At 39.8% G+C, this 11,754-nt stretch overlaps 1 protein-coding gene across 1 annotated transcript; it reads left to right on the top strand.

Moving 5' to 3' along the window:
• Window positions 1-4,515: 4,515 nt before the first annotated feature.
• LOC308366108 (cell surface glycoprotein CD200 receptor 1-A-like) lies at window positions 4,516-9,582 on the top strand (the record flags this gene model as incomplete). The annotated part of the gene is made up of 5 exons (XM_080839744.1): window positions 4,516-4,591; window positions 7,579-7,890; window positions 8,411-8,804; window positions 8,925-8,988; window positions 9,499-9,582. The coding sequence occupies 5 exons, from the start codon at window positions 4,516-4,518 to the stop codon at window positions 9,580-9,582; spliced, it is 930 nt and encodes a 309-aa protein (XP_080695870.1).
• Between the last annotated feature and the right edge of the window lie 2,172 nt (window positions 9,583-11,754).

The following is an 11,754-nucleotide window of genomic DNA, read 5'->3' as shown; positions in this document are numbered from 1 at the left end:
ATACAGTTACTTGCACCCACTCATCATAACGGTATTCACACTAAAAAAGTTTGCACATTATGCAACCTTTCAGCAGGATGTTGCACAGTGTACTTCTCAATGTACAGAGGCTTATTAGAGAGATGACAAGCAGGCAGTATTCACATAGCTACATCCTTTATAATGTCTACTTCTACTTTAACAACATGGCACGATGAGTTATGTATCAAAAATGCATTATTTTGTTTTTGAACGCCTGGTTGACATTGGCTGCACACTGATCTTTAAAAAAAAAAAAAAAAAAAAAAAATGTTCAAACAAATCCCAGATTTAACCTCAAGGTGCAAACAAGAAGGCTGCAGATTTTATCCATGCACACTTTAAAATCACAGTCCTGAAATACTAAATTATTTCCTCAGGATAAAGGAAATAATGCATATAATATATATACTCATATATATCTACAAACACAGGTATACGTACAAGCATTCATATCTTTATTTCTTTCTTTGTTTAATTACTGGCACCTGCTGCGTCTTTGCGAGTGCAGCTGACGGTCCCTCAGTATGGTAGGGGCTATCCCTTCAATTGCACTGATGGGGAACCTATGATAGGAATAGAAGAATGGTGATGGTCTAGGAGCTGTGTGTGAGGTATCGATAGAGTTGCTGCGGCAGGAATTGTTCTTTGTATGGACGAATGAGTACAGTGTTAAGAGGAACTCCAGGAAAGGGGGGTTTTCTCAGGCCAGATCAGTCCAGAGGAAGGTGGGTTAGCTTGGCTCCACCGCAAATGAGTGTTTGTGTTTGTTTTCTTTGGTTTAAGCCAGCTGACCACGTGTAGCCACACTGGGAGAAGATAGTGACTCACACACCATTGCCTTCACACAAACCACATGCGATACTGGGAAAATGAAGCACCAGACATTTTTTTTTGAAAAGATAAAAATACAAAAGGACAAAACAAAGAAAACTGATTAAAACCAAAAGGGATAACGTTAAAATAGTGGGCTATCTATGCGTGGCACGACTAACGGAGGACGCTGGGGTAGGCCATACTTTGGGGTGGACGAGGTAAGCCTCATCTTTCTGAGGGGTCCGTCAGGTGCCAGACCATCATAGCTACGTTGTTTTGTTTGGTTTTGACACACACACACACATTTTATATATATCAGGGATTCTTGAGACAAGGGACAAAATGGGTTTTTAATTTCTAAAAATAAAAAGTTGATTTTTCCTAAATATATTTATATATCATAGTTGTCCCAGGTGTTGGCCTTTTGATGCTGTTGAAATACAATCTCCCAGGTTTAAAATTTTTAACCATTTTGTCATGTTTGCCGGACAAGCCTGGGATTTTGTCAACACCATAAGACACCAAGAAACATTACAAAAATGTATTTTGAATAAACTTTTAGCAGTATTTTGACTTTTGGATGTTATTTTAAGTTGTGTTATTCTATCCATGTTTTTAAACAAATACATTTACTTTAAAATATTTATATGATCAAGCTGCCGATTATTATAACTAGGGAAATATACATTTACAAATGTATGTTTTATTCTCAAAAACAAACAATGAGAGTCAGAAATACAGGTATTACAAATTTATTTAGGAAATGCAGTGTTTTTATTGAGATAATCTGAGACAATGTAATAAAATGTCTTTTTAACAACAAAAATGAAGAGAAAACTCATCTTATGGAGTTGACGCACAACAGAAATTATGATATTCATGAAATGTTAAATACACAGAAGATATATTATTAAAATAGGAAGTAATAACACTACAATAGTAATGTATAAAATGTAATTAAATGGGCAAATGGTACATTTAAGTCCCATTTGTCAACACCATAAGGTAAGTCGTCAACACCATAAGACAAAATGTCTTATGGTGTTGACGTCTAATGGAGTCTAATGGAGTCTTACGGTGTTGACGAAATCTTCTATTTTTCATCATAACATGTGATTTCTTTGCAAAAGCCATCTTGTTTTTCACTGGCTGCATGTGGCCTCAACAATAAAGTTAAAACTTTTATTTCTTAATAAAATCACATAAACCTTGAATTTTATTGTCCACGGTGTTGACACTCTATGGTTATGACATAGCTGGTTTTATAAAAGAAGATAATTCAGGAAAAAAATTGAAATATTTACTAACTAGAGCAGTGGCCTCATGGCATGTCCACCAAACAGGAAGTGGAAAAGGGGTCCTTAGAGAGTGAGTTGGCCAATATAATGCCTGATTTTTTGCATTTTTAGAAATCCGGACACAATTTCAATCACGTAAAAAGTACATAAATATATTTTTTAAGTAGTAAATTTCTATACAGTTTGAATAATTACTTAAAATACATGATTACAGTAGCTATTGTGTTTGTTTTATTTTATTTAAAACTATTATTTAAGTATTGTAAAGTCATGAATCTTCCTTTCGGACAAGGGTATTTTTAGGTTCAGGCAGCACACTAATGGTGATGTAAAATAATAAAATATTTGTAAAAAACATTAATTAACGTTTTGTGGTATAAATAAGTTCTTGTTTTGTTGTTTGATCTAATTGTTTCACATTTTTTAAACACATTTTAAGAATTACAATGAGTTTTATCTCACGGACATGTTTTGTCCCTCATCGCAAGAATTCCTGATATAATGCTTTATTTGCAACAATACAAAAATACTGAATCAAATGAATATGTACAATCATAATGCAATACATTTGTTGTCTGTCTTGTGATGCAGTAATCAAAATAGTTACACAGGAATAGGAAACATCTCACTCTCAAATGAATATGGTGTCCCACAGTGTGTTTTTTAGCTCTTCACTAGGCAGCATATGACACCCATTGCTCTTAGAAATGGTGCTGCTGATCGCTTCTAATGAAAATGCTCAGGCCTTCATCGCTGTTCCCTTTCAGCTGTCAAACAGCTGTCAGAAATGATCAATAAATGATTCATGACTTCTGTCTATTAATTGTCCTGTGTTCTGTCCTTATCGTTCATTATCGTACTCTGTACACAGTGTTTCCTGTTTAAGTTCACTTGTTTGTACTCCTGATATGACTATGTGTACATTCATTGGATAAGATGAGAAGGCTGTGGCTACTTCAGAAATATCCATCTATTGGGGACCCAGTTCTGAATCCGGCTCGCGGTCATTTCCTGAACCCTCTCCCAATCTCTCTCCAGCTCATTTCCTGTCTCTCTTTGCTGTCCTGTAGGATTAATGGCAAAAAGCCCAAAAATAAATCTTATTAAAAAAAAAAAAAATTCCATAAATGTACAGTCTTTGCATCCACAGTTCTGAAGACATACATGTTGCACGAAAACAAGTCCACGTCTAGACGTCTAAGACGTCTTTTATCTCTAAGTGTCTCACCGCGTGCTCCCCAAATACGTCTGGCGTACATAATCTCAAATGTCAGCGTCACTGTCACGGATTGTACATCTCTAATGTGAGTGTTCCACCACCATGCAGGTGATGCAGTAATCAAAATAGTTACACAGGAATAGGAAACATCTCACTCTCAAATGAATATGGTGTCCCACAGTGTGTTTTTTAGCTCTTCACTAGGCAGCACATGACACCCACTGCTCTTAGAAATGGTGCTGCTGATCGCTTCTGCACGGGGAGGTTTGTTCAACCAGATTTCCCCCTCCTTTAGTAAAGTAGAGCATTGAAAAAGCCTGAAACGTAAAGTGGGTGAGAGAAAAGCAAATCTAGTCAGAACTATTTGTTGATTGTGTGATACATCAAATCAAATGCCCTCAAAATGTATGTAATTAGGAAGAGAGAGAGAGAAAGAGAGAGGTGAGAGAGAGGGAGAGGGAAAGGGGGGGCAGAGAGAGAAAAGGGGGATGGAGAAAGAGGTAAGAAAAGAGAACTGTTGGCACATCCATGTTTATTTTGGGAGTTCTCATGAGTGTATATTTATTCTGTTTTGTGTGGAATAGAGGCTCACGGCTGCCACTGTTAGGAAACTGGTCATGTGGCATCAGTGGTTATGACGACAGGAAACACCATCTCTCTCTCTAGCTCTCTCTCTCTCTCTCTCTCTGAGAATGACAGGAAGGATAGGCCGCCTACATGACGTGCTGTCTGAGAGCTTCCACAAAGGGAATCAGAGGAAACTGGGGGAGGGATTGAGATCTTCACCGAGTCAAGAGGGAACCTAAGAGATGTTTCAGTTAGTTGGTGGAGGATGGTTCATCTGGTTGACAGACAGAATTCCACAGTTCTTCTGGTTAGGGCTCCATGTTCCGATATAAAGTGTAACTATAGAGTTTGAGAGCTTGATTACACAAAATGATATGAAACGGAAAAATAGGCCAAACGGTTGTAGTCACAGGAATGAGCTCTCATATTAAGCAGTTGTATTCGAGTTTAGCTGGACAACAAAACAAAATAACTTCTCCTTGAGAGGCGAGGGACGCTCAGACGCTCAAAAAAGAGGAAACGCGCCAGAATTCATTTGAACTTTTAGCACAGGAGTGGAAGGGACGAGGACAGACAGAGGGATCCTCACTGTGAGACATGGGACACACCTGGATTCTGTCTGCGGTCTACTTCATGGCTACCTCGGCTTCCATCATATGTGGTGGTGTGGCAGGTAAGGCATTTGGGCCAGTTTAACATTTTCATCGCGATACTTACCTATCTGAAGATTCTAACCTGACGATTCTCCACTCTCTCTATCCCCCTGCTATTTTTTGGGTTGAGTGATAATGACAATCTAAACATGTGATATATAAGGAATACGGTCAGTTACTTATGCATTATTGTACATAATGGCACCAGCCAATTAGGTGTATCAGTCAGAAATAGACCTTCATGATCGACAAAGTTGGCTGTAGTGGCTGTTCTCTTCGAAACAGTAACATGCCGTACGTCTAATAGTTTTCATTAAATTGATTGAATATGTAGGATGTCTGTTACATTTGATTGAAATGTCAACAAGAGGCATTTTAAGCAGGTATCTACATATGTGATCACTTTTCGTCATCTGATAGGTACATATGTACAGGTACATATGAATACAATGTACAACAGTATATATTATCTTAACACAATTTTTCTGATGCTACTTTTAGGGCATAGAGACCCAATTGACAAACAGTCCAGTCCATGTAATCTTTAAGGTATATTGTATACTGACAAGGCCCACTTTCAGTGATGAAAGCATGTTTTGGGGGATTTAGGTGTACCACCTCATGGTTTGTGAAATATGATCGATTTTATCTTTAGAATACTTCTAGAAGTTGGTTGAGGCTATTCATTTCAGGATTGGATATCAGACTGCGCTGAGTCGCACAAGATGGCTGAGGGATAGTTTTGTAAAGTAACCTATAAGTTAATCCTTCTTTGGTTGACTGACACTGAATTCACTTAAATGTGTCCCTCTTTGCTCTCTGTAGTGATAAAAACTACAGGGCTCAGAAAGGCTTAAAAAATGAACACAACACGCTATCTCTCTCAAATACCATTCCCCTCACCCATGAAAGGGGAACATCAGATGTCTGAAAATGAACCTTTAGTGCATCATTGTAGCTTTCAGTTTTAATCAAACAAAGGAAAGCACTTTCCTTCCCTCCTTTTATCCATTCTCCATTATGTGTGTTTTTGGCCTGTCATGTATGGAAAGTGTCATCTGCATAATTCTGTTTACTTGCGGCTGGCTAGCCCTAATTGGAAACTAGATATATAGCTATGTGGGTCACAAATATACAAGGACAACGGTTTGCCTGCTTCGTCTTCCCAACAGAAAGGAAAGTTTACAACTGCACCTTGTGTCTGGAGACTGGTACCGCTATTATGTACTAGGAAATGGCATGAGTGGGGTGCTAATTGTGGCCACATATATTGTCAAATAATGGGTTATTTAGGTAGTTACCAAATAAACAGCTAGATCGGTCTCATTCCTAGACAGGTGACATTAGCAGTCCCATATATACAGTTGGGGGGGGGGGGGGGGGTGTACATTAGAAGTCCCATATGTACAGTTGGGGGGGGGGGGGGGGTACATTAGCAGTCCCATATATACTGTTGGGGGGGGGGTACATTAGCAGGCCCATATATACAGTTGGGGGGGGGGGGGGGGAGGGGGGGTACATTAGAAGTCCCATATATACAGTTGGGGGGGGGGGGGTTACATTAGCAGTCACCCTATGTACAGTTAGATGGATGACGTTGCCCCCCTCTGCGCTCAGAACAGAAGTGTGGCTGCTGCTTCAGTGTTATGTCTTTCAGCTGCTGTGACACCGCTTTCTTTTCCACTCAGAGGGGGATCTTGATCTTGGTGGTGGGGGAGATAGGGGGTGGGTTGAGGTTTGGTCGACCACAATAACAAACAGATCATGTAAGATTTCCACCTAAAAGAGAGAGTGTATGCAGAGTGTGATGGTTAAAGAAAGCAATGACTTGACTTGATATTTTCAACAGTCAACGTTCCATAGTGTAACTGCACTGAAGGCGCACAGCTGAATAGGAAATGTGTTATGTTTGATGTCAACCGTCACAACCACTGCCCTCATTCTATAACTTAACGTCTGAACATCTGCTGTAACACTCAGTATGTTTGAATGCAAAAATTAAGTTTGTTGTTTAGCTGTGAGTCAAGGATGACAGAATTCAGTCAAAACAAGTCGAGAGAACCACAGGACATTTTTTTATGCACGTCTCAGCAACATAATTAGCTCTTTTTATTTTTTCACTTAAAGCCTTGTACATCCCAACAACCTCTTAATTAACCCCATATTTTATTTTAATTCAAATCTAAATGTAAGTGTTTCTTGTGACCCTTGAGCAATGCCTATAGAAAACCCATAACATCATGTTTAGCATGTCTGCATGTAGATATATTGTGCATCCATTATCTAACCTAGCCAACTTTCTGTTTCTCTATTAACCCTTGTCTGTCTGTTAACCCTTCACTAACATGTGTCTAACCCCATCAGGATCACACCAAAACGATTCAGAGGTCTCAGAGCTTTTAGGTAAACCATCTTCATGTTATAATGTGATTTTTTTGTCTTTGATATTAACAGTATGTAAGCACATTGAGTTGCACATGTGCATGAAATGCGCTACATAAATTGCCTTGCCTTGCCTTGCCTATGTGAATTCACATAGTGAGCAGGAACGCTTTCATGCTTTTGTCTGTCAAGCCTGTATGTTACTTACTTATTTGATATAAACTCAGTATTTGCTGAGCTGGATGAAGGGAAGTGAGGCCTATTTCCTGTTCCGCTGTGCAATGGGCTCTGCCTGAGCTGTCAGTCATCCCTACTGCTGGCATGGCAAGATAATGCCACAACGCTCAAGTGGCAATCAGTATGCAGACAAACTGAAGAGTCTACAATTCAGTATAATAACTGGTCTTTGTTATTCATTGGTACTGCTTATTGTACTTATTGTAGAAAACTACAGATGCTTTGTATATAAGCATTGATATACAATACATAATATGCAAGCTGGATATACTATACACTGCATACAATATGAAGTTGTAGTTCTACAGTTATAGTCAAAAATGAAACAAGAGCAATTCCTTTTTACAGGGAGAGAATACCTTCACTTATTTCCTTCTTCTTTTCCCAGTGACACGAACGGAACATTTTGAGGTGGGCAAAGGTGTGGACTTAAGGTGCAGCAATAGGACATGGAGTAATACTCTTCATTATATTTGGAAAATAAACAACAGTGGAATACATTGTCTTACAAGTGAATCTACTACCAAGACCAGGCATAACAACTGTAATGGAGGGAAGACGCTCCGCAACACAACAAGCGGGGATACATGGTCGTACCTGTTTATTCCTCACTTTGGAATCAAAGATGAAGGGACATACACATGTGAAGAGGTTTACAGAGGTGGTGCTGATAAAGCCATTATTACAGTTTTTGCTAGAGGTGAGAAATGAAGCATCTTCAAGAAGTCCGGAGAAATGCAGAGGGTTTAGACACATGCACTGTAACACTATCCCATTGATAGTCAATTCCTAGTAACATATCAAATGCATTGAAATGGTAAAAATGTTCTGTGTTGTGCAAATAAGTCCCATTTTGAGACAGACCATACATGTACTATTTATTTGGTCATTAATGAGCTTTTGAGCTGTATTCACTTTGTACACTCACACAACATATTTATGGAAAAATTAAGAGCTTGGCTTGGCCTGCTCATTTTAGTGCAGTATACATCACACATGTACTGTATAGGTGGGTATAGATTGTACAGTATATCTTTTGTTGTGTTCTTCAGTTAGGTTAAGACTTATTTGGTAAGTTTAAATTTTAGCTAATATCAGAACTATTTAATCAGCTTTATCTGTGAATAGAAAAGGGCGACTAGTTTAAGATGAGTCTCATTACAACTGTGTCCCCATGTGTCAGTAATTTCTAACCTGGTCTCCTTCCTGTGTGTCTACAGTCCCCCCTGTCCTCTCCACCAGACTAGAGCATGATGGTGGTCAGTGGTTTGCTGTCTGTTCTGCTGCCCGGGGAAAACCAGAGGCCACAGTGTCCTGGGAGGAGAAGTGGGGGTCCCCTGAGGAGGTCACTGAGAGGTCAACCCCCAACACAGATGGAACTGTCACCGTGGAGAGCTGGCTGCTCCTGCCTGATGACATCACCCAGGGCAACCTGACCTGTGTGGCCAGTCAAGCCTCCTGGCCTCAAAATAAATCTACTATCCTGGAGCTTTCAAACAGGACCTCATGGTTTGATTTGACCACCATAGTAGTGACCTCCTGCGCCGTCCTCTTGATCGTGGTGACAGCTGTAGTATTTTCCTATGCAGCCCGTAAGCCACTCGGAAAACTTAGGTAAGAGCTTGAACTCCAAGGGTGGGTGTCCTGTTTGGTCGTCAATGAGCCATCATGATCTGCCATGGAATTCTTCACTGCTTTGCATTCATCTGTTTTTTTCTTTTTTTCTTTTTACAGTTCCTTCATCAGCCGCTGCTGCAAGTCTGACGTCCCCCCATCCTCCGAGTTCAAACAGGCACAGGTAACTACCTCATGGTATCTTTACCTTTGGCTTAAGAGATTCATAAATGTCTCTTAAATTACACAAGAGGAGGAGGAAAAAGAAGAAGTAAAAGAGGAAAAAGAATTGTTCTGAAAATGGTACACAGTCTTCAACAAGATGAACGAACAGTAAACCAATAACACAAGTACAGGTATTAAAACCTTAATGACCATATGTGGGGAAATTTCAAAGAATATAGAAAAGAAAAAAATAAATATAGAATAGAATATAGAAGAATAGAAAACAAAATTGCTTGAAAACGTGTAGATCTCCCTTTTCAGAAAAAAAACTCTAACTACGGATTTGGGCACTTTTAAAAAGCAGATCTCACCCTGGGATGACACCAGACTTGTAGTTCACGTAACCATTGTAATACAAGCAAACACCAGTATATGTTTGCCTATTTCGCAGATGTTTTGTGTAATATGAAGCAACTTATGCTGTCACCAGTGTGTGTGACATCTGTCTCTCTCTCAATTTATCTGGCAGGAAGTGGAGGAAGTAGAGCCGTATGAGAGCTACGTGCAGCGAGTCAACTCCATCTACAACTCCTCTGCTGACCTCTTCGGTTGACGTGCAGACACAGCACTCATCTGCAGGAAGATGTGTGTGTGTTTGACCCCCCCACTAGCAGCTCTGGGAGATGATGGTGAAACACTCACATTTGAGATGTACGTCAGACGTATTTGGGCAGCACACGGTGAGACACTTAGAGATGAAGGACGTCTTAAGACATCTAGACGTGGACTTGTTTTCGTGCAACATGTAGGTCTTCAGAACTGTGGATGCGAAGACAGAGAGAGTGTAAATATATGGACATTTCTTTCTTTTTTAAGATTTATTTTTGGGCTTTTTGCCATTAATCGTACAGGACAGCAAAGAGAGACAGGAAATGAGCTGGAGAGAGATTGGGAGTGGGTTCGGGAAATGACTGCGTGCCGGATTCGGACCTGCTGGGTCCCCAATATATGGACATTTCTGAAGTAGCCACAGCCTTCTCATCTCATCCAATGAATGGACACATAGTCATATCAGGAGTACAAAGAAGTGAACAATGATGAAGGCCTGAGCATTTTCATTAGAAGGCTGTGCTGAAGTATCAATCTGCTGTACTTTTTGAGGGCTCAGGTTTTGTCCTTTTCTAGTCTATTCAAATCGAAATCACACGCATAGACCCAAGACGTATTCACACACCTACAAAATGGTAATGCAGCCACAAATACAGAAACACATGCTCACACAAACTGACACACTCACATGGAAATAGACACCCACCCCCTACCAGTCACCTACCACACACACTTGTGGAGGCCTGAAAAACTACACCACGATAGTGAGTCAGAAACAGAGTAGTCATACAGCATGCTGAAGACTACATGTGTGTGGGCTACGTGGGAGGGAAAGCATCTAATTGGGCTTACGGGAAGCCAGAGTCCTGGGTCCGACAATAAAGCCATACTGTCACTCATACCAGGAAGATTCTACTGTCATGAGAGAAAGAGCTGTATAAGGAGAGGAAGAGGGGGAGAGAAAAAAAACAAGAGAAAGCGAGAGAGATATAGCAAGATAGAGAGAAAGGGCAAAAGAGAGAGAGAGAACAAGACAGAGAGAAAGAGAGAGCTAGAGAGATATAACAAGATAGAGAGAAAGGGCAAAAGAGAGAGAGAACAAGACAGAGAGAAAGAGAGAGCTAGAGAGATATAACAAGATAAGGAGAGAAAGGACAATAAAGAGAGGTAGAACAAGACAGAGAGAGAGCTAGAGAGATAAAACAAGAAAGAGAAAAAGAACAATAGAGAGAGAGAGATAGAACAAGACGGAGAGAGAGAGAGCTAGAGATAAAGAGAGAGAGATGTTACAGAGCGCGATGTTCTCTCACACTATCACCTGAAGCAGAGAGAAAACCCTCTGACTGAAAAAATCAGGAAAACAACTTGACTGTTGACTCTACTGCACAGAGACGCACGTCTGAAATAGTCAAGAGAGATGGCAGTGTGCTATTCTCACTCAGAGAGCATAACCTTTCTGCCCATTCTTGTAACCTACTCTTATTTGATGTTTTATTTAAATTTTGTAGATACCCCACAGTTCCTTGTGTTCAAAACGTGTCAATTATCTTATCTGACATTTGGTGAGCATACTCTAATAAAGGTTAGACAGGAAGAGCACTGAACTCAGGTGATTTTTATTTTCATATTTATTTGTTATCTATAGGATTGAACACGTATGGATTCTCATTTCTCAACTTTGTTTCTGGTACTATGGGACAGGATTGCAATCTGTATGCATTGTAGTAATCCTGCTGTTGTCCATAGCAGTCTGTTAATGGGTACTGTATGAATATTTAACACATTGTGTATATACTGTAATAAAGTCTGAACAACTATTAAATGATGACTGTCCAACGGATGCAATTCAAATTTTGAATTTGTTTTTGAGTGTGTATACATTTGTGTGTACGTGTGCGTGTGTGTGTGTATTTTGAAGTATGACTCTTTAGACTAAAATAGCACACTCCCCTCATCTTTAGTCATCAGTTTTCTCACCCACCACTCTCAAACACATCAAAGGTTTTTATCAGAAAAACAAAACATGAAAAATAATTTCAGAGTCAGATTCAGCCTCGGAAGATTCTTCCCACAGCTTGGCCACTAGCGGGGGGAGATATGTTCCTAAGTCATGTTATTCTGTGTCTGGCATTTCCCTTGAGAACACCAAAGCGTCTACAAATGTTTAGATGGGCGT

Source organism: Sprattus sprattus (genome assembly GCF_963457725.1).
Source record: "Sprattus sprattus genome assembly, chromosome: 5".
Lineage (NCBI taxonomy): Eukaryota > Metazoa > Chordata > Actinopteri > Clupeiformes > Clupeidae > Sprattus > Sprattus sprattus.
This window is presented reverse-complemented; position numbering and strand designations above follow the sequence as displayed.